Consider the following 25,034-nt stretch of genomic DNA (forward strand, 5'->3'; position numbering starts at 1 on the left):
ACAGTTTCACCCAATAACAGTAAAGCATACAGATAATACGTTTCGGTACTTTGATAGATTTAATAATAAGTACACATTATATTCCATGATATTAAGATACCAAAATGATTAACATAATTATATAATGTATAACAAATTAGACAGCAAAAAGCAAAATCAAAAAAGAAAACGCATGAGCAACATAATGCTGTCAGGTAGTAAGCTTTCAATAATTATCGAAACTGCTTAGTTATGAGCTAATTGCAATCACTACAATTTTCTATAGTCTACCCAAGAGATGGAACAAAATAGGTCTATTATGAAAGTTATGAGCTAATTGCAATCACTACAATTTTCTATAGTCTACCCAAGAGATGGAAACAAAATATGTCTACAGTATATTCCGTCGGGTAACTGAAATTTGAGAAAACGTCCGTATGGGATAATACCTGTATTCCGAATCAAAAAGAGGTCATACCAAGTATGTGCATGTTCACACATTTACAACAGTAATTTACACCGGGAATCATTAATACAATGTAATCATCTTTTATGAAAGTATAGATAATGAAATTTGTTCACTTATGATAACTCATACAAGTGAGCACTAACATTAGGGACCTACCGGTTCATGTCTGTGTGAACACATCTGTTTGTGTTTTATTGTAATTAGCAGTGCCTCCTTGTATATAAGAAGTGAACCTAAGGTCAGTTACTTAAACTCTTATGTAATTTCCATTACAAAAAATATAAACGATATTACCTACTGGTCAGAAAGACTTATCAGTACCCCAACACCGACCCACCGCCACCACCCAACCCTAGGCCTATCCCATGCCACACCCTCTCACTCGCACACATACACACTCCCTAACATACATATCGCTCTGGCCCATAGACCCGATATTTGAACCTTTTAAACAGACACCATGTGTATGTCAAGAAAGACACGCATGTTATTAGTGGTGCTCAGGCATGGGTATAATACATGTAAATGCAGAGTTGAATGTTCGTTCATTTTAACCCCCCTTTAAACGTGTGTAAATCTGACGGCCAGATGATACGTAGATTTCAAACGTTGTTCATATGGCGGCCGGATGAAACGAGTATTTCCTGACGTTAGTAAATTTGGGTAATACAGTCATTTTGTGTGGTGTTATTCGTTATGGCATTCAACAGAATCTTTTCTTTTTAGCCGTGAAGTGTAATGAGACCGACAGCATACACTAGGTCGCACTCAGGGCGTGTGTGTGTGAAATATGATACACGCTGGCAAGATGTCTAGATATTACAGTCATGTTATAAATTCACTAAGTATAAGCAGATTGTATGCATGTTATTAAGTTTCAAAATGAATACAAATATGATAATAAACTAATTAGGATTATAAGACAAAATATAAAGACCTACATTCACTTCGTTATTTCAGTCCTAACATTTTTTACCACTGGCAGATGGTTAAACTTAAAATGTTTTCATTTGTTATTAAAATAATGCCATTTAATACAACATTCAGATTGACTAGTAGTGAACCCAAGCTCACTTCTCTTCCAAACGCTCCCAATGTACTTAGTTAGCCTTACTTTCAAAACAATGGTATTATATCAGGCTCCTCACTAAATTCAAGGTCAAACTATTTCCTAAATCAAATTCTACACCCATCCATTTACGTTAACAACATTACATCAAAATCAGCATTTTTATCAAAGTGAATACTTTTTTATAAGAAACCAAATTATTCATCAAAGTCTACATAATTTTAAAACAAAATCAACATAAGATTATCGAGTAAAAATATTTCATCTTTGTTGATCACTGTATACTAATACTATCAATTGCGCATGAGGGTCACGCAGCAGAGGTAACAAACCAGTCATGAATTCTGGGATATCATCCGGGTACTCACTGGAGAATAATAATAACAAAAGCAACAACCAGTCCACGGAAATTGCTCTGGATCAGTGGCCCTTTAAGAATTCGCTAATTTTCACTGAGTTTCATCATTTATTGAACTGGGGCGGTGGGTAGCCTAATGGTTAAAGCGTTGGCTCGTCACGCCGAAGACCCGGGTTCGAATCCCCACATGGGCACAATGTGTGAAGCCCATTTCTGGTGTCCCTCGCCGTGATGTTGCTGGAATATTGCTAAAGGCGGCGTAAAACCAAACTCAGTCAGTCAGTTTATTGAACTCATGACAATTATCTTTTCAACGTTACAAATGTGTTTTGCAATACATCAGTTCATGTGTAAATAGTACCTTTAAACAGTGTGGAACATTTTGCAAAATCTAGTTTGGAACAGTTGCCTGAAGTAAGTGGCTACATTTCTACTAGTGAGTCTAAACTTTTGCTTGGCAGTACACTCAACGCCAAAGAAACGTTACCCTCCAAACTTTATGAATTACTTAAAAAACTATCATAGATATGTTAGAATGTATTAGTTTACTAGAAAGCTTAACAACACAGCTTTATGCACATCACGTAAAACAATTCTCAAATGCATTCAGATTTAGTTGAAATGCATCTTTTTCAGAACACTTAAATTTGTCCTATTTTCGACCATGCCGAAATATACCAATAACACTGTTTTTAGATGTCCAAAAGAAAGGTTGAAATAAAATTCTGCTTTGAGACAAAGATAAAACATTTAAAGTCAACATTTTTCAAGTATTCAAACAAGAAACAACTGTTGTAGAGTGTGCAAAATTGAAAAAGAACCATTCCTATGATTTCAGTCTTTTAAAACATTTTCTTCTGATTAACATTAGTGAAAATCAGTAAATCGTGTCCTTGTGAAAAAAAGTTTAGGAACATCTAAAATATCTGGTGTACACTTTTGCCTGCAAAGTAACATTTTTCCATTTTCTGTTAATACATAGCAATATCAATCGCCAAAACGTAGCAACATTCAAGCAGTATTTGCATCCATTTCATGTGAAGAATGATTCTATAGGGTATAAAGAAAAACAAGCATTCATGATATGAGGATGCCATACGAGTACGAGAAATATGCCACGATTAACAGCTGAAGAGAGAGAAAGCGCCATTGGGATGGTGCAGATGGGGTCGACATACAATGCTGTTGCCAACGCTCTCGGATGCCACCGTATCATGGTTATAAGACTTATTCAGCGCTACAGAGAGACTGGGGTCACCTTAGACAGACCAAGAAGTGGACGTCCACGCATCACAACGCCAGCTGAAGATAGGTACCTCCGTCATTAAGGAAGGAGGGTAACGTTTCTTTTGGCGTTTAGTGTATGTTTGCGATATACTAGTAGTATGTTAGTGCACTTGTGAACTAATTCGGAAAGCACCGACCTTGACGACCTTTGCCACGCTGATAGGTACGTTTTGTTTCAGAAACCGAATCACTCGCTCAATCATCTCATGACACTTATTGATATCAAATGGACCCGATTCTGCGAGGAACTGTGGAATAGTCTGTCCACGCTTCATTCCAATCAGAAGAGGCTCCGGACCAGGCGGATGTGACGTCATTCTGGAATATTCACTCTCGAACATCTACAATAAAATATAAGAAAACGTTGTTTAGAGTCATCCACATGGAGGCAAACTCTTGGCTCGTCAAACCATCATCAACCCATTATGTATAAAATGATATCAACAATATAGATTTTAATTCACTCCCTTTTTTACTTCTATCACCATGTTCTACAACACTACGCAGTTACCTCCCATGCATACTGAATTTGATATAAAGTTAGTTACCCGTCTAAACTAGAAATAAAGATGACAAGTGAAAACGCTTCGATTCAGACTGACAAAAACCTTTCCACAAGTACCTGACAAAGGGGATGACGTAAGAGTAAATGTTTTCTCGAGCACCTACTGGCATTACTGTTTAATTGTTATTCATAAACACAGGCTCGTGATATAAGACGAAATCGAACAACCAATTTGGGTTCCTAATTCAATCGTAGAGTTTTAAACAGAAATTGGAACATAAAGTACTGGGTCCCGTCCTCAAAGCATTCGTACCCGTGATGATCCGGGTTAGAATTGGTCTTCAGTGACCCATGCTTGTCGTAAAAGACGACTGACAGAATCGGGTGGTCAGGCCGGCTGACTTGGTTGACAAATGTCATCGGTTCCCACTTGCGTAGATCGATGCTCATGCAGCAGATCACCGGATTGTCTGGTCCAGACTCGAATATTTACAGACCGCCGTCATATAGCTGGAATATTGCTGAGTGCGGCGTAAAACTAAACTCACTCAAACTCAAGGCATTCGTAACGTTACGACCTTTCTTAACTCTATTAGTTTATCACAGCCTTACAAATGTCGTAATGCTACGAACGCTTTGTGGATCGCAACCACACTTTAATGGAAAGATAAAGCACCACTCCCAGGCAATAGTCGAGAAAGAGAGACTAAGACAAGACGGTATCGGCAAGGTAAGACCGAGAAACGAAGAGGTTTTATCTTGTCGACACCCTCTGAAATCTGTGACACTGTCGGCACCAAGAGAATACAATACCGTTGTATTGAATTTCTACTGATATGTCATCTCAATAGGGAGTGAGAGAGATAATTTATTTCAGTAATAAGGCCCAAGATACATTCGTTACAAGTATGAATACCATAGGCCCAAAATACATTCACTATAATATGCATATAGCATGTGCATAGTCCCCCGAATCTTTAGGTAATGAAATTTCTAATATCGAATGGTATATAATTCATCTTTTGTTTTCCTTAACTCTTGAACTTTATTTAGGTCATAGCAAATGTTATACAATATATCGTAATATGTTGATGACATTACATGTACAAAGTGGTGTACAGACTGATACTGATATTCGTCTATAAGCATCTACTGAAGTAAGTTTCTCTTAGTATACTGTAACATTTACATATATACTACCGTCCAAAAGAAAGTATACCAAATTAAAATCTTAATTTTGAACCCATATCCAGGAATATTTACAGAAATATGTGACAAGGTAATGACTACTTATGTGTAATGACAAATTTCTCGTCTCGCGAACTGTCTCGCTCAAATGCTCATTTTCTGAAGAAGTAACATGCTCGTGCTCCACAATATGCACGTGCACAAAATTGTATAAAAGCAACTGATGACACAAGGCATTGTCGAAGAATAAAAAAGCACACAAGAAAAATGCCATGCCTCACTGCAGTAAAGAGAGAGAGAGCCGTAGGAATGGCCCAACAAGGAGCGTCACATGCCCTCATCGAGAGAACCTTTGGCTGCACCCGGGCATGCATTACTGGGTTGTTTCAGCGTCCCCGCCAGACAGGGCAGACAGTAGACAGGGAGTGAGAGTGGGAGACCGAGGGTGACCACGCCCCTGGAGGACCGCACCTCAGGAACCGCTTCATCCCAGCAACAGCAACGGCAGCAACGGCACTCGGACATCGTATCAGTCGACAGACAGTATCACGACGACTGCGTGAACATGGTTTTCGAGCACGACGTCCATACGGTAGGGTGGTACTCACACAACAACACGTAGCTCCACGTGGGCAAAGCAAGTTCGACGTTGGCAAGTCCGAAACTGGTCACGTATCCTCTTTTCGGATGAGATCAGGTTCTGCGTATTCACAGCTGATGGCCGTCAACGTGTCTACGGACGTATTAGAGAACGTTTAGCTGCTAACTGTATCCAGGAAGTTCCGGCGTATGGTGGAGGTGGTGTTATGGTGTGGGGTGTAGGGAATATGTGGTGAACTGAAAACAAGGCTAGTCATCATTCGTGGCAACCGTACCACACAAAGTTACAGGCATGACATTCGGCGACCGGTAGTCCTTCCATTCATTCACCAACAGCCACGTGGCATTGTCTTCCAACATGATAATACAAGACCTCATACCGCCAGACTGACAAGAACAACATGAACGTCCACGTCTTACCATGACCAGCGTGTTCACCAGACATGAACCCTATCGAGCATTTGTGGGACCACCTCGACAGGCAGATTAGGAACAGACCAGTACCCTCAGTCAACGTGCGAGAGCTGGAACAGTGCCTGAATGACGCCTGGCAACAGATTCCACGCAACGTCATTAGACGCTTGACGTCATCCATGCGCTGACGTATTGTTGCTTGTGTCAATGTTCAAGGAGGACATACTCGCTACTGAGGCAGCACATGGCTCTAAATTGTGTACCGGGCATGGTGAACTGTTTCCCAATGAGTGTATTCGTGAAAGAGACTCGTGGGGTGGTCCAAGCATCATAGTGTCGGGTGCAGACGGTCTAGTTGCACCATGTTCCAGAATCTTGGTCTAGGATGAGGAAATGACGCGACAGCTGCTCGCTATATTGATTAAGTCAAAAGACTCCACGTTGTACCACATTTTTGACGTTACAGAAATCATATCTTCCAGCAAGACAACGGTCGTGCCCACACTGCCAGAGCAACATTGTACTTCCTAAGACAACATAGCATCCAAACCCTACAATAGCCTACACCACTTTTGGTGATTTTGTTTGTGTAAACGCCAAATGTGATTCCCGAAAACCATAATTGTCAAGTTTAAACTCAGTTCTCCGTTCTGAGAGTTAATTAGAGTTAATTAAAGCGTGTGCTTTAAGAAACAGCTATCGGTGCGACATTTCTTTTGTGGTTCAGTATATATTATGCATAAAATTCATCTTTAGTTTGTCAACTGAATAAAAGTATATTAACTGGAATTTATACATTCCCAGGGATAATCTGCATATCATATTTCACTGCCTAAATCACACTCAGTTTATAAAAGAAAGACTAAGATCTAATACACTCAATTCATAAATAAGACCCTATACACTAAGTTTATATAAGAAAGACCCAATACACTCAATTTATAAAGAGACACCCAATACACTCAATTTATAAAAAAGAAAGACCCGATATACAATTTAAACTACACTCAATTTATAAAAAAAGAAAGACCCAATACACTCAATTTAAAAAGAAAGAAAGACCCAATACACTCAATTTAAAAAAGAAAGAAAGACCCAATGCATCCAAATTTATAAAAAAGACCCAATACACTCAATTTATAAACGAAAGACACAATACACTCAGTTTATAAAAGGAAAACCCAATGCACCCAATTTCAAGTAACTAATTTTTAGGATTTTATAACCGCTTCTTATCGGGTTTGAGAACTATTCATACCATTCACTCACTGAATAAAGGAACAACTGATACTGCTTTGTCGCTGCCGGGGTTGGGGCTAGGCAAAATGAAAAGAGTTCGTCCATGTTAGTTACGTAAGGAGAATGTAATGTTGTTTTAAATTTTTGTCCATCGTTACATTTCATCTACATACAACATCCAATGAGTAAAAGAGAATATATAATTAAAATGAGAACGAAAGGAAACATTTCTTTATTGATGACAAACTACTCAAAAGACCACTCCACTTTATAGTGTATGAGATCTACGCCCTTTGACAGTGATACGCATCATTTTTGGCTTTCAGGGTGCTCCCCCCACCCTTTTATAAATGATCATTGAAACTCTCTTTCCTCCCCACACTAACCCCGACACCCCTCACCCCCACCCTCCGACGATCAAATGTTTGCCAGTATCGGCAATTTTGTTGCCTGTCAACTACACTTTGTACTGATAATGCTCAAAGTTTAATTTTCGTGATCGTGAGGTAATCAAACGCTGGTGAACATGAAGTGCTTGGCAGGAACTGATAACTCAATATTCAGTCAACAATGGTCGTCTTAAATGTAACGATAAATTAATGAAAAACTACAACTCACGCTTGTACAAGTAATGCGATGGCACAGGCGCTTCTTTGGTGACAGACCTCTGCGTCGAGACGACCCAGCTTTGTATCTGTTACACAACTGATTGCAACTGGTTTCCCCGAACCATTCTACTTTCGCTTTCCAAGAAAATGTATTTTATGCTTGATGATGTCAGTGTGTCTTTCATGGCACGTGTGTTATGTAGTCAGTGCTATTTGTGTACAGCAATGATCAACAAACGTGATGACGTCAACTGATGATAGTTTACAATGGGTGGTGATGTCATCCTAGAATGTGCGGTATGAGTGATGGGGATAAATTTAAGGGAGGGTCAACCATTTTGTTTTGGGAGGCCGGGGTCCTCAGTTCGCGTGTACCTGGGGGAGGGAAGGGGGACATATATGTTTTCTTTGTTTGTGTGTTTTCGCTGTGTGTCTTTTGTTGTTTGTTGGGTTTTTTTATTATTGTTGTTTTCTTTACTTTTCTTTGGTGGGAGGGGGTATTTTGTTTGTTTGTTTTTTGTTTGGGTTTTTGTTGTTGTTTTCTTTTGCCTTTTTTCTTTTTTTGTTTTGTTGGGTTTTGGGGAGGGGGTCATTCACATTGTACATGCTTCTACACACACACATACACACACACACACACACAAACCACCACCACCACCACCATCCACCTCCTCCCCACCCTTGCCACAAATTATGAACGGTCCCTTACCACAGACATTTGTAGTGTTGTGATATTTTGAGGGTTGATGTGAGTTGTGATGTGAATGTATGTGAATGGTGAGGTATGATTTGCGTGCTTGCGTGTGTAGGGGAAAGAGTGTGGGTGTGTTTGGTGATGTGAGAATGAAGGTGGAATGCAAGTCTCTATGAACTATTGTAAGTAAGGTAGATTTAGTTAATAAATTAAATTAACTTTTAAATTTGGGGTTTGTGTTTACTCTAGTATGTGACAACCACTTTCGACGGTTTTACAACATAATCAATTGAATTCATTTCACGTATTTTGCATTTTTAGGGTAAAGAAGGTTATGTAGCCATTGTGTCAAGATTTTAGCTTCTGTTAAAACATACGAACTAAGATATTAGCGAAAACAATAACTGTACGCATCGATGGTAGTTGCTCATGTAAACAAATCAACTGTACGGGTTGTTGAGAAGGTACTGTACGGGTAGTTGGTTTCCTGTTATTTATCAGCTGAGGTAGGACCTTGGTTTGAAGCATGCAGCTATGTATTAAATGACATATTTGGTCCTATGTTTCACTTTTCCATCTACACAAACGTTTAAAGCGAGTGAGTTAAAATTTTAAGTCATATCGGAAATATTTCAGCCATATCGTGACTAAATCAAGTTATAGTTTTATGATAATTAAAGCGTAAATATAATGTTGCCCAAGAATTACAAACACTGCTATGCTGAAAACACTTCAGACACAGCACACACAATGTCTCAAACACAACTGAAATGAAGCACTATCGATTAATAGTTTCATTTTGAACCACAATCAAACATGAATGTTTACTTTTCTGTGCAGTTAATTGAGGCTCGATAAGAAGCTCGAAAGACGGAAATATTGTCGACGGGAAAAAATATTAATGATTGTCGATATGAAAGTGGTTGATAATAACGTACTTACACTATCGTGATGTAACAAAGTTTTGTTTACTCAGACAATACACAAAGGTAGGCTTTTATCCATCGGCTACTTCTAAATTATGTTCAAGATGGTGTTCTGTTAGTAATCCAAGCCTAAATATCTCACCACTCAAAGTGATGTGAAATATTTGGATTTTTCAGATTATTTTTGTCTATTTGTTCAAAGTTACTTCTATATTTCTCGATAAGCGATCCATATTCAGTTCAGATCTATTTCGATAGCTAGCCATGCGGTTTATGTGCTCCATTAGTATATGCTTGTGGTCGTTAGGTCAGCCTTTGTGACTAATCAACATCGTGGAGGGTTACTCATTATATCGACCACTAGTTTGTCCAACCCAGTTTATAATACAAATCAATGGGATATAACTTGTCATTCTTACTACCTAAAATAACAATCACACAAACAGGATCTTCTTGATTGGTTCGAATCCCTGACTAAGCCCGATAGCAACTATAGTATGGCAGACTAAAAGAACTAAAACCGATTACATTATCAATTGTGGCCATTTTTATTATGATCTTGTCAACATTTAGTTCATAGTGCAGTGACATTTTGCAATGGGAAACGAAAGAGACTGAAAGGTGATCCAAAATTGCAAACAAATCTGTACATAATTATGAGAGACAAAATACCTCTCCATTATCAGATAGCACGATTGCTGCCAGAGCATGAATATGAGGTTATGTGTCCCTGTCTTATAATGATGACATCATGAGTTCGTGTACGGTTGGGCCTACCCTGCTCTACCGACCAGTGATAGCGGTCACAAACACATGCAAAGGCAAGACAATTATTCAGCTAAAACACAGGAGCACATGGTGTTTATGTTTTGAAACATCGCAACAAAACGCACCATCCGTAAAATACCCGTATTTAACAGCATGATTTTCAATTTCAACACATACACATACACATGCATGCACGTCGTCATATGAGCGAAATATTCTCAAGCACGACGTTAAACCCAATTTCACCTGACCTCCAGAGTGGCGTCCAGTATTAGTTTTAATTATTGATAACGTGCGTGTGTTTGTTTCAACACATCTTTGAAACACGTTTTATAAACAGAATATTAATTTTTTTTGTAACTAATTAATTAAATAATTTAAAGTTTGATTTGCATGCTAATTCTCACTTTTATATTAAATTGAGTTTTAGATGTGGACAGTGTCTTGTGTTGTATGCTTATATGATGACACTGTGTTGTGGGATACACCCTAACTCCTGTAATGGTTGTGTGTGCCAGTCGGCATACTGCGGTGTAGTATTACAGTATCATATCATCTAGTGCATATCGCGTCATAATCTATTCTGGGCTTCCTGGAAAAGGCGTTTGCTTTCGTTTTCTTGGAAACCATTTGTGAATGCTTCAACCTCGGTGATTTTTCTCCCCGTTTGTTCTGTATTGAAACCATTCAACGTGTCGAATGAATGCATTTGAAAAAAAAGTCCCAAAGTTGTATAGCTATCAACACTTATAGCTCGGCGGTGTCTCTACCTGTAGAATGCTCTCGCTGTGCTAGTCAGCCCCACATAACAGTTGCCATTTTGCTCAGTCGTGATTAACAACAACATACGCCCGAGGAGTGAGCAGATATGCTCTTTTCGGCATGGGGGAATGAGCGCAGTATATGCTGTAGTATGTTTTGTATTCCTTTTCAAGCTACCTTTTCAATATCAAATATTTTCACAATTCTTAGTAGTTTCAAAATAGACACTCTTCTATAATCCAACCTTGATATATTTAGTCAGTGACAGTGACGTGGAAGGTTTATTTACAAGTTGGAGGTTTAATGTAGAGTACACTTACAATTTCATATACTTGGATGTTGACAGTGTCCTTTGTGATATACATGTATGTTAACAGTGTCCTCTAGGATATATCAACATATTGACAGTGTCCTGTAGGATATACATGCATGTTAAAAGTGTCCTGTAGCATATACATTCATGTTGAGAGTCCTGTATGATATACATGCATGTTAACAGTGTCCTCTAGGATATACATGCCTGTTAACAGTGTCCTGTAGCATATACATGCATGTTAACGGTGTTCTGTAGGATATACATGCATGTTAACAGTGTCCTGTAGCATATACATCCATGTTAACAGTGTTCTGTAGGATATATCAACATACTGACAGCGTCCTGTAGGATATACATGCATGTTAAAAGTGTCCTGTAGGATATACATGGTGTTGAGAGTCCTGTAGGATATACATGCATGTTAACAGTGTCTTGTAGCATATACATGCATGTTAACGGTGTTCTGTAGGATATACATGCATGTTAACAGTGTCCTGTAGCATATACATCCATGTTAACAGTGTTCTGTAGGATATATCAACATACTGACAGTGTCCTGTAGGATATACATGCATGTTAAAAGTGTCCTGTAGGATATACATGCATGTTAACAGTGTCTTGTAGGATATACATGCATGTTAACAGTGTCCTGTAGGATATACATTCATGTTAACAGTGTCCTGTAGGATATGCATGCATGTTAACAATATCCTGTAGGATATGCATGCATGTTAACAGTGTCCTGCAGAATATACATGCATGTTAACAGTGTCCTGTAGAATATGCATGCATGTTAACAGTGTCCTGTAGAATATACATGCATGTTAACAGTACCGTGTAGAATATACATGCATGTTAACAGTGTCCTCTAGGATATACTTGCACACTGACAGTGTTCTGTAGGATATGTCAACATAATCACAGTGCCCTGTAGGATACACATGCATGATAACAGTGTCCCGTAGGATATACATGATATTAACAGTGTCCTGTAGAATATACATGGATGCTAACAGTGTCGTGTAGGATATACTTACACACCGATAGTGTTCTGTAGGATTGATCAACATACTGACAGTGTCCTGTAGGATATAGTTACAGTATCAAGTAGAATATACTTGAATTTTGACAGTGTCCTGAAGGAAAGCCATGCATGTTGAAAGTGTCGTGTAGAATATACATATATTTTGACAGTTTCCTTAGCATATACTCACAGTGACAGTGGCGTAAAAAATATACATACATGTTGATAATGGCCTATAGAATATACTCACATATTTATAGTGTTCCGTAGAATATACTCACATGTTGACTATGTCCTATTGAATATACTTAGTTGATGACTATCTACTGTAGAATATACTTACATGCTGATAGTGTCCTGTAAAATATTCTTAATTGTTGACAGTGTCAGGGAGGATATATTATGGCGGAATGGTACACTGCGTTTGATTGCTAATATAATATGTCGATACTATCTTGTCGGTATGGCCTTTCCTGGAAATGCATGCGTTTCCGGGAACGCCTGTGTGGAATCTAATTGCCCTATATATCACAGGGCTGCTTGTGTGTCATGCCGACCTGGGTCAAAATCAGATCGATGTTTTTGATGGCTGATTAAAATCCTCGAGCTTCATCATAATCACGGTAATCACATATAAGCATCTGCTGTGTACTTCAGTTTGTAATTACTTTATACAATTAATTGTATATACCTATTTACCTAAGTACATCTTCAGATTTTTCTCGCAAGGGCAAAGTTTGGTTGTTTATCTTACGGATTCAAATAAATCAAATGTGTGTTTTTAATACCATATGTAATAGACATCATATTTTTACATGACATGGTTAAATATCGTGGTAAAGAAAACACATAAATAAGATCAAATTGGATCAGTCACTATGTCATCCAGACAGTAGAAAATCCGAAAAGCCTACATTGCTGGGATACTTTATTGCAATCAGACAAGAACTACCGGGGATATTTTCAAATTACGGCATCTGATGTCCCGCTGTTTAGGTTGAAAAAATCTTGCCAAGGTGGACAGTAGCCCAGTCCCCATGCCCGTCACGGTCGAGGGAGCAGGTACTGACCAGCTTGGATCAGGGCCCCTTTAATTATGCTGACTCAGCTACAAAAGAAATGGTGGGAACGAACCCTAAAAACAGGAATATAGTTTCGTTTTAAACTGACTTTGAATCTTTATGTAGTAACAGAACAGTTCCGAGTTCTGTAATGTATACTGTGACACTTCTATTTGCAGCTTTATAAGTAAATATTTCGCTTGTGGCTGAGTGACTCTAAATTAATAGATCAGGCCCTGAACAGATATATGTTTTGTAAAATTTGTAGACGCTAAACACGTCGCTAACAGCGTCTTCAAAGCATGTAAATGAACACTCCAAAGAAAGCAAATGTATCTTTATGACAATATTTATTTCCAAGGAACTGCAAAATAATGAACGGTATTATCAATAGCCAACTCAAAATGTTAACATACTTCCTGATAATTATAAGCAGTTAGCAAAATCGAACATATTGCATTATAAAGTCTCAAATTACCTGTTTCGAAAATATAATTATAAATATCATGCAATTGTTGATTGACTAATATGTTTGCAGAAGTTATCAATCAGCAGTTGAATAATATTTCATTATATTTGGTATATATAGGTAATTATTTTATAAAGATCATTTTACCGGTATTTTGTGTTTGTACCATACATGATGGCACTGAACTAGCACAAATCATCACTTGATATTTGATATCATAGAGAACATTTTGATAGATATCAACCATGGATACAAGGTAGATCAGATAAGAACTAATATCTATTATTTATTTAGATCACCGTATTCCTCAACTGCAAAAATGATATTTGAAACTATTATGTTTCTTTCCTCAAGATAATAATACTGAACAGTTGGAGTCACGCTGCAAGATTGTAACCTCTTCTCTGAATGCCTGTAAGTTCCCCTGTGTTTCTGGTGAACAACTGACTTGGCCTTACATGTGTTTGTGTCTGAAGCCAGCAGAGGGGCATGGTAGTATTTACTCATGGTGGCATCACTATTTGATCGTAATTCTGGGATACAGCACAAATATTCGTAAACATATCAAGAATCGTCAGTGAAAGTCCTTTGAGTTTCGGGTCAGTTTAGAAATTGTTGAGATTCGTCATTCACCATGCGGTAAATTGCTCTGTTTCAAATTAACGCCAATTTTTACTAGTTCTGAGTGAGTGGGTTTAGTTTTACGTGGCGTTTAACAACACTCCAGCAATATCGCGGCGGGTGGCACCAGAAATGGGTTTCACACATTGTACCCATGTGGACAATAGAACCCGGGTCTTGGGCGTGACGAGCGAATGCTTTAACCACAGGGCTACCCTACAGGCCCTCTCTATTTCTGAGATGCCTCTAGTCTGTGCAGGACATCCTTCGCACAGGTAATTACAAGGGAGTGATATTTCTCCGAGGGTGTTTGGTTGCTGAATGGGTTTGCTGGATCATTCTGAAACATCTAAGAGACAGAATATTGTTTCTTTGGTATAAATGCTTCAAGACACCATATCTAAATGTTCGATACACTTCTTTGGACCTATAACACAAAAAAATCACAATATTATTTGAAATATTTGTTTTGTAACAACTGATGTGAAGTCACTTTTCCAGTATTTTCCATATTCCAGAAACATGTGGAAGAATATATAATGATCGAAGCTAATTTCATAGAAGATGCCACGTACGTCTCGCGAATGTCATAGTACAAGGTCACGTCGAATCATACCAATAATAGACCCGTGAAGGTCCGGGTTAGAATATTGACTCATGCTTGTCGTAAGAGGCGACTAAAGGGATCGGGTCGTCAGGCTCGCTGACTTGGTTGACACATATCATCGGTTCCCAATTGCGCAGATCGATGCTCATGCTGTTGATTACTGGATTGTCTGGTCCAGACTCGATTATTTACAGACCGCCGCCATATAGCTGGAATATTGCTGAGTGTGGCATAAAACTAAACTCACTCACTCATACCAATAATATACTCTCCCAAAAAGAAACGCATAGGTGTCTGTTAAAATGTTATAGAAAGTTTAATACGTGAAGGCGTCCGTTCCCAGTTGGGCGTTGGCTTCAGTATCTTTTATGGCCACCATGAGCCCCCAAAACAGCTCTTTGTCGTGTCGGCATGGACTAAATAAGTGCTTGAATTCAACCTTGTGGAATTCTGGCCCATTCCTCTTGCAATGCCCCACGACAGTTGATTTAAGGTCTGGGGCGCCGGTTGACGTCCATTTGCGTGTCGGCCGTGTTCATCCCACAAATGCTCAATGGGTTTGAGGTCAGGCGATTTGAAAGGCCATGGAAGAATGTTCTCATTCTGAACATATTGAATAGTGGTATGTGCTGTTTGAGGCCTGGCATTATCTTGCTAGAACCACTTTTGCTGGCGGTCAGTGATCGGAATCATCGGAATACTTAAGATTTTGTCCCTTTACCAAATAGCAGTTAAATTGCCCTGAAGACACACAAAGTTACATGTCTACGTGTAGGATATCGGTGAACCTTGGCGACACTATTCTGGGCAAGACTGGACCTGTCGACGTCGATGTAATCGTCGCAGCACAGGGCAAAAAATAGGTTCAACTGGTTCGAGGTCCAGCTTTGCGTAAACGATTACGAATGGTTTACACTGACACTCTCCTCAAACCAGACACTGCACTTGCAGTTAAATCTAGAGTTGCTGTGACAGCTCGATTTCGCAAATGAAGTACCCGGATGTACCTATCCTGCGTTGCAGTTGTAATCCGAATCCTACCGCTTCGAGGCCGATCTTGCGTAGAATTGGTTTGTTGATATCGGCCCCATAAACGACTGATGGTACTCTGGTGAACATCGAGGTGACGTGCAACGGACAGACTGAGACTCTCAAGCTTCCAGACGTCCAATGGCAATGTTTCGATTTAGAGCAGTAAGTCGCGGCATAACGATATTTTTTCATTTAGCTAAAAACAGTGCATTCGTTAAATGTACCCAAACCAGCATTATAACGGCGAAAGTATAACAATCAAACACTAATTTTGAAAATATTTAAAATTTCATACATCAATATGACCTATGCGTTTCTTTTTGGGGATAGTTTAAATACATTATAAGACACTTCATAATTAATGCGTAAAGTTTTGTTTGTGCATGGTGCTCAGAAGGATTATATTGTTTTCTATCAAATCACACAGAGTAAGTCTCCATAAGGATACTTCATGTGATAAGGAATGGCCTTCACATTGCATGAAAAGGGTCGAACGCAAAAATGTTATTTCATTCAGTTACGTCACAAGATGCATACATCGAGCGAACGTCACGGTACGATGCAACGTTGAATCTCTCAGGCCATAGTATCCGCAGTGACGTCAGATCCGCCAGCTGGGCCATGACCTCCTTGAACCAATCATTGGTGTTGAAGTCAGTCGGAGAACCGTGATTCTTCCAAAGGGAGATAACCACTATCTCAAGGAAAAATGACCCCAGCACTTTCCCTTGCCTGTTGACTTCTCTCTTCACGGAAACATTGAATAGGTAGAAACAACTGAGAGATATGCATGTATATTTAAAACATTCGAACGTTCAAATAGACGATGGGTTTCGTTTCAAAATTATTTAACAGACTCGATTATTTACAGTCCGCCGCCATATAGCTTGAATATTGCTGAGTGTGGCGTAAAACAAAGTAAAGTCAACCCACCTTGACAACCATTGAAACTCCGAGTGACGTGTGGTGTTGCAGGAAGTACATGACACGTTCAACGACACGGTCACACTGTTGGCGGAGCTCGCTGTATAGTGTCCTGAATGAACTGCTGCAGGGTCTGTCCCCCTCCCCATGCCGTCGATATTAGGTGCTGTGCCGTGATTTAGGTAGTTCTTGAGAGCCTTGCTGCGACCCAGCTTTGGCACATCGCATCAACTCCTGACAGTGTATGGGCTCTGGTAGAACATTTTTGAAAGGGTTTGCTGGATCCAACACGAATGGCCGAGGTCTGAAAAGTAGTCAGTATAGTACCCAGCATCGCCATTTTGTCAGGTGATGCCATTGAAATAGATATATCATAAGTTAATAGGGTAATAGGGTTAATATACTGAACAGCATTAGAAACGCACCGCACTAAAATGCACCGACGATGCTCAAATATCATAGGTACATTTCAGTCTGACAGGGATATTTTTCGTATTATATGGGTGGTGCGTTTCTAATGTTTTTCAGCATATATATCTTCAATACATATGTTCAAATATCCTGATGCTATAAATTCTTTCATTTGATCTTCACCAAGCCTGATCACCGCTTACCACCGAGACGTAAAACAAATCATCACTCGCACACAAACTGAAATTGGTGTAGTTAGGTTAAATAATCTTCTTGCTTAGTGAAAGGCTGTGTGAAATAGATATTTCAGTATACCTGTCAACAGAAACCTGTACATTCGGAATAGCTCGGTATTTGGTCGTAGTGTACTTGGTCTGCCAAGAGACTTCAGGTCAAGCAGCTGTATCATTATTTCCTCAAACCAATCGAGCATGTCGAAGTCGCCTGGTTGTCCAGACCGCTCCCATGTGTAACAGTGTGTTCCTTCATTTACACCACCCGGGGATGTTGTTCATCACACTCACACCAATGTTTGTTTTCTTTGTTTGTTGTTTAACGTCGCACTCAGCAACATTCCAGCTATAAGGCGGCGGTCAGTAAATAATCGAATCTGGACCAGACAATCCAGTGATCAACATCACGATCATCGATCATTTGGCATAAGATGACATGTGAAAACCAAGTCAGTCTGACCACCCGATCCCGTTAGTCGCCTCTTTGACAAGCATGGGTTGCTGAAGACCAATTCTAACTCGGATCTTCACGGGTCACACCCACGTACGAACATTAACAGCAATGCGCCGCTAAACACTTGTTCAATATACAACATGAAAGGAATTTTTCGGGTTTTTTATATTTCTTTTACTTGCTTCAAGGGACAGTATGGAAGATGTTGCATGCCTGTCAGAGTAGATTAAGTTAGTGAGTGTTGTTGTCACTGAGAGAATGCACAGGCTGAAAATGACTGAAAGATTTGGAACCAATCCAGTCTGTCTAATGTCATTTATGTTTTCTCAATCTGTGTTTTATTTGATTTGTCACAGATATCTAGTAGATTACAAAACAAAAAGATGCCTGTATCTTCATAAGACTGTAACAGGCCAAGGGAGTGTTCCCTATTCTGGATTTTGCACACCATCTTCCAGGAGTTGTTACCTGTTAAAACCTAATAAAATTTCACAGAATGTTAAGACTTTATTTTTCAAAAGTGTATTTGGCTATTCGCTCCATTTTACAGAGAATTGGTGTATAATGTCATACTTCTAGTCACATATTTAACCCTACAAGAAAATAACATTCTAACGCCACGGGTTTATTCCACTGATTTAGCTATGTTCAAGTGTATGTATCAAGTAATTAACAAAGTGAGGTAATGTTCTATATCCGCCTAAAGTTCACCAAGCGTCGCGATCGGCGTGAACTATGAGAAAACAAGGAAACGGAAAAGTGACAAGTACAACCGAGAAATAGGTTTTCAACAATAAGAAACAAAACAAATCAGGTTCTGAATACTTTACTGCATGTATCGTAACGTTAAGGCTAAGGTACATGGCTTGGTTTAGAAAACTAGAAATATGTTGCATTGTCTGCCTCACAATCAAGATCAGAGAAATATCTACCAGACCACCGGACGGGCTTCTTTTGAAATTTGACCGTCCGAGATGAAAATAGACCGTTCCGGGCGGTCGGGCAGGCTGATATTACATGTTGCTATGTGCGCTTAATTAATAACGTATGTTCAGTACTGTGTCAGAGAGTAGTGTACCCTCCTCAGTCAGCACTCTCCAAATACATGAAATGAAATATAAAAGGTGATCGTCACATACATGAGTGTGAGATGTTCGTCACTTACTTTTCACAACTGTTTTTTCATATGTTTGGATAGCGCAAGATGCAGGAAACAAGCAAATATTTATCAGGACTTTTACACAAAGAGTCCGTGATATATATTCCCAGGTCTGGCATGAGTCACTTTGCACATCAACATTTTTAAAGAATTACTCCACTTTCAAATAATTATTTCAGCCTGAACTATACCTTACAACACTAAGCGATAACACCTTGATTCGTGCATTATGTAAATTACGTACTGCATTGCATTCGTTTAAAGTGAATCTATTGAGACAAAAAATGTACAAATGAAAACATTGCTGTATGCACAAGTTGTAATCTAGGAGTTCTCGGAGATGAGGACCATTTATTATTTGTATGTGAAAGGTATGCGGATCTCCGAACAAAATGTTTACATAGTATCGGTTACAAATGTCTATCTGTTCTCAATACAAAATTATCGAAACCATAACTTCTGTCGGAATTTTCATGAAACATGTGTTTTCCTTATCATGAAGATGTACATATGTTCTTCACGTCACGGGTTACGGCTATGTCGGCTATTTTGACATGGCCAAAAAAACGAATAAATAAATGAAAATTCACCAAATGCATGCTCCTAATTAACTTATAGCAAAGACACATACTTCGTTACGAGTTGGCGTTTGAGTATTAAAAGTAACAACGGCAGATGGATGATATCTAGAGGAACGTGAAACATATAACCGAGAAATATGTGTCCCCATGGCATGAACGAAAGGCTGGCCCATGAAGTTCTTGTGCGTTCCTGACATATTACGTCTGTGAATAATACAATAAAAGCGATCGGTTCATCTGGATACCACACAGCACTTTCCTCAAGAAATGAACTCCAAGTACACGAAACGTTACGGACGGAAACCTTTCCAACTTCTTCAAACTTACCCTCGCAAACCTCCTTTAAAAGCTTAATGCTTAATGCATGCATCCATCCATCCGTCCGGCCATCCATCCGTACACACACACGCACACACACTCACACACATACACACACTCAAACACATTACACTACAAATTACAAGCATTAATAAAATGAATGTCTCTTCCAGAAATAAAGAGAGAGGTGACAATGGGCCACCGGAACCAAGCCCTCCACGCCCTAGTTTCTTTAAGAGGTCAGTATATGTCACTATGTCCTTGACATTCATGTTTACTGTCACTGGTGTCACTCATGAGAATCTACGTTCCTGTTCATGGTCATCATCCATTAATGATCAATGTCCGTGTCTGTCCTCTGTGCCATATGAACAAACAATGACTTGAAGAAAGTTGTCAATTACAAAACGTGTTTAGTTGGGATGACACTTTCTCAGTAAAGTAGAGATTCCATGACTTTTTGGAGGGTGTGTTCCATCCGGGATGGGGCAGTGGGGTAGCCTACTGGTTAAAATATTCGCTCGTCAGGCCGAAGGCCCGGGTTCGATTCCCCATATAGGTACAATGTATGAATCCCTTTGTTGCAATATTCAAGCGGCGAAAAACCATACTCAGTCAGTCAGTCCATCCGGGATACACTCATCCCTTTCACCAGGAAACTTTCAGTCTCTCATCTGATTTACCTTCTTGTTTATTGTCACCTCCATCAGCGATGCTGAAGTCTCTTATCTGAATTTCCGTACTTGTTCATTTGGACCTCTCCATTACCGATCCTTTACTCACTAACCTGAATCTACACTGCTCTACATGGGGCATCGCCATTAGCGATCCTTTACTCACTAACCTGAATCTACACTGGTGTTCATGGGACATCTCCATTAGCGATCCTTTACTCACTAACATGAATCTACACTGCTCTACATGGGGCATCGCCATTAGCGATCCTTTACTCACTAACCTGAATCTACACCCCTGTTCATGGGACATCTCCATTAGCGATCCTTTACTCACTAACATGAATCTACACTGCTCTACATGGGACATCGCCATTAGCAATCCTTTACTCACTAACCTGAATCTACACTGCTGTTCATGGGACCTCTCTATTAGGGACCCTTTACTCACTAACCTGAATCTACACCCCTGTTCATGGAACATATCCATTAGCGATCCTTTACTCACTAACATGAATCTACACTGCTCAACATGGGGCCTTTCTATTAGGGACCCTTTACTCACTAACCTGAATCTACACTGCTGTTCATGGGACATCTCCATTAGCGATCCTTTACTCACTAACATGAATCTACACTGCTCTACAAGGGGCATCGCCATTAGCAATCATTTGCTCACTAACAGGAATCTATACTGCTGTTCATCGGACCTCTCTATAAGGGACCCTTTACCCACTAACATGAATCTACCCCCCTGTTGATGGAACATATCCATTAGCGATCCTTTACTCACTAACATGAATCTACACTGCTCTACATGGGGCATCGCCATTAGCAATCCTTGACACACTAACCAGAATCTACACTGCTGTCCATGGGACCTCTCTATTAGGGACCCTTTACACACTTACCTGAATCAACACTGCTGTTCATGGGAACATCATCCATTACACTGCTGATCCTTTTTTTACTCACTAACATGAATCTACACTGCTCTACATGGGGCATCGCCATTAGCAATCCTTTACACACTTACCTGAATCTACACTGCTCTACATGGAACCTCTCTATTAGGGACCCTTTACTCACTAACATGAATCTACACTGTTCATGGAACATTCCATGGATCCTTTACTCACTAACATGACCACTCTCTATTAGCGACCCTTTACTCACTAACATGAATCTACACTGCTGTTCATGGGACCTCTCTATTAGGGACCCTTTACTCACTAACATGAATCTACACTGCTCTACATGGGGCATCGCCATTAGCAATCCTTTACACACTAACCTGAATCTACACTGGTGTTCACCTCCCTATTAGGGACCTGAATCTACACCCCTGTTCACTGAACATCTCCATTGGCGATCCTTTACTCACTTACCTGAATCTACACTGGATGGGACCTCTCTATTAGGGACCCTTTACTCACTAACATGAATCTACACTGCTCTACATGGGGCATCGCCATTAGCTTTACACACTTACCTGACTCTACACTGAATCCTCTCTATTACCCTTTTTACTCCTAACATGAATCTACACCCCTGTTCATGGAACATATCCATTAGCGATCCTTTACTCACTAACATGAATCTACACTGCTCTACGTGGGGCATCGCCATTAGCGATCCTTTACACACTAACATGAATCTACACTGGTGTTCATGGGACCTCTCTATTAGGGACCCTTTACTCACTAACATGAATCTACACTGCTCTACATGGGGCATCGCCATTAGCAATCCTTTACACACTAACCTGAATCTACACTGCTGTTCATGGGACCTCTCTATTAGGGACCCTTTACTCACTAACATGAATCTACACTGCTCTACACCATGTTCATGAACACTCTCCATTATTAGGACCCTTTACTCACTAACATGAATCTACACTGCTGTTCACTCCATTAGTGACCCTTTACTCACTAACATGAATATACACCCCTGTTCATGGGACATCTCCATTAGCGATCCTTTACTCACTAACATGAATCTACACCCTGTTCATCGGACATCTCCATTAGCGATCCTTTACTCACTAACATGAATCTACGAATCCCTGTTCATGGGACATGAACTCTAACATGAATCTACACTGCTGTTCATGGGACATCTCTAACATGAATACACCTGCTGTTCATGGGACCACTAACATGAATCTACACCCCTGTTCATGCGATCCTTTAGTTCATGGGACATCACTCACTAATATGAATCTACACTGCTGTTCATGGGACATCTCCATTAGCGATCCTTTAATCACTAATATGAATCTACACCCCTGTTCATGGGACATCTCCATTAGCGATCCTTTAATCACTAACATGAATCTACATCCCTGTTCATGGGACATCTCCATTAGCGATCCTTTAATCACTAATATGAATCTACACCCCTGTTCATGGGACCTCACCATTAGCGACCCTCACTTATGAATCTCACTAATTAGCGACCCCTTTTCTCACTAACCTGAACCACGTGTTAGCCATGTATGTTCCACCAAACCACTTTTGAAATTGAAAACGACAACATGGCCATGAACACAACAATGATAACACTGCGTTTCCATGGTTATTTCAGACTGCGGAGGGTGTTCAGGAGACGTAAACGTTCAAACAGAAAACCAAAACGGGATGACTATGTTAATGTTAATCCTGTTGACCTCCCAGCCAATCACCTCTCCAAGTCTGGAAAAAGGTTGTCTATATCTGGACCGATGCCAATTGAACTGAAATCACCCCCAAACACACTAAAGGCAACACTTGAAATCGAGGCGCCTCCTTCGGTACCATCTGGTAGTCCGGTAACACCTAAAGAAGTCGAGCAAGCTCAGATAGAAGCTTCTGAAGCTGTACCTGCAGTTACCATTGAACACGCCGCAGCTGATCCTGATCTGAATGTGGACAAAGTCACTGTTAGGACCGAAGTCAACACTAAGGATTCAGGAAATCATACGGACGACTCTGAGGAAGATGTCTGTGCGACCTACGTACCCATGGGGAAGCCTCTTCGGGCACTCAGAAAAAGTAAGACTTTTACTGAAGGGGTGTTTACAAAGCCACACATATTTACACATCAGCATCCCAGCAACACACCTCCAACGTCCCGAAACTTTAGGGACACTTTAAATAGAGAGGAAGAGCGTCCTTTCAGCATTTACCAGAACAGTGCAGTAGAAGATGTTGATGATGAAACAGAAGAGATAGATAATATTCACCTAAAATATTTCAATGCTTTTAACGCGACTCAAGATAAACCAAGGAGCGTTTACATGGAACCTGATACAAGTCTGAGGGTCGGCCATCCACGAGGACTTGCTCTAAGTTCCTCAGACCTCAAAACGGGCAGACCCACTGATGACCTGTTCAAATGGGGATGGTGGAAGCCAGACCAGTCTTCACACAATGTTCACGACGAGCTGGAGACGAAACATGATGGTGCAGTCAAGGTGGTACCCGACTTTGACCTATACGTCCGTATGGGGGGAAGGTCGACCGGATCGCCGGGGTGTCGGCCACCCCCGGGGGACGGAAGGAGGAGCAGAAGCTTAACCGTGCCAAATATCTTTGCGTCAGAATTTGAAGACGCTGTTTCCGATGATCTGCCTAAGCTTTCATTATGGTGCCCCCCGAGTCCATCCGGTGAATTTAATTCGGAGTCCACGATAAAGTTTAATACGTGTCCACGGCCATGTTCTGTAGCTCACTATGTTAATTTCAAAGGCAGTATCCCTCCTAAATAAAGATGTTAACATTCGCTGGTATTGAATGTGCGCAATAATATATGATGCAATGATGTTTTCATGATATTTACCAGATATACAATTCCCAGGGATCTTTATAGCGTAATACCTAACCTATTGCTATCACGGACATTGGTATCTGAATCTGAATGAAAGACATGTGTCTCTGTGTGTAAAGATCTGTGAGATAAAGAAATGTAAGTAACCAACATGTGAATAGTTTCTGTTATCATTTCGTTATCGAGATGAATTTAATGTCATGGCTTTGTCTCAGAAAATGCTTGCACATTACGTCTGTATGTTATGGAATTCGAGAAGGGACATTGTCAGGTTGTCGCCCTCTCAAAAACAAGCCAAAAAGAGGCAAAATTAACCAAAGCGCGACAATGCGACAGTGCGACATTTCGGCCATTTGTCGTATTGTCGCGTTTTGAATAATATTTTTCTATTCATCCCAAGGGCGACAATGCGACATACGAAAGGGGGAGGTGGGTAGCCTAGTGGTTAAAGCCGTTGGCTCGTCACGCCGAAGG

At 40.0% G+C, this 25,034-nt stretch overlaps 2 protein-coding genes across 2 annotated transcripts in view; one reads left to right on the forward strand and one right to left on the reverse strand.

Moving 5' to 3' along the window:
• Window positions 1-7,895, reverse strand: part of LOC124265685 (2'-5'-oligoadenylate synthase 2-like) — a 51,288-nt gene extending 43,393 nt beyond the window's left edge. The window contains exons 1-2 of the mRNA XM_046700522.1: window positions 7,727-7,895; window positions 3,300-3,503 (exon numbers count right to left, since the gene is read on the reverse strand). Of these exons, the coding sequence (XP_046556478.1) occupies window positions 3,300-3,503 (204 nt within the window). The 5' untranslated portion in view covers window positions 7,727-7,895. The remainder of the gene's footprint in view (window positions 1-3,299; window positions 3,504-7,726) is intronic.
• A 12,351-nt stretch (window positions 7,896-20,246) lies between these two features.
• LOC124265852 lies at window positions 20,247-24,691 on the forward strand. Its single transcript, XM_046700699.1, has 2 exons — window positions 20,247-20,315; window positions 23,340-24,691. The coding sequence occupies exon 2, from the start codon at window positions 23,476-23,478 to the stop codon at window positions 24,499-24,501; it is 1,026 nt and encodes a 341-aa protein (XP_046556655.1). The 5' UTR covers window positions 20,247-20,315; window positions 23,340-23,475; the 3' UTR covers window positions 24,502-24,691.
• The last annotated feature ends 343 nt before the right edge of the window (window positions 24,692-25,034 follow it).

Source organism: Haliotis rubra, unplaced genomic scaffold (assembly GCF_003918875.1).
Source record: "Haliotis rubra isolate DU_JTF1 unplaced genomic scaffold, ASM391887v1 Scf10, whole genome shotgun sequence".
Taxonomy (NCBI): domain Eukaryota; kingdom Metazoa; phylum Mollusca; class Gastropoda; order Lepetellida; family Haliotidae; genus Haliotis; species Haliotis rubra.

Bases quoted from the DNA above. Each gene is read 5' to 3' on its own strand.
- LOC124265852 (XM_046700699.1), top strand. From the start codon at position 23,476: ATGCCAATTGAACTGAAATCACCCCCAAACACACTAAAGGCAACACTT.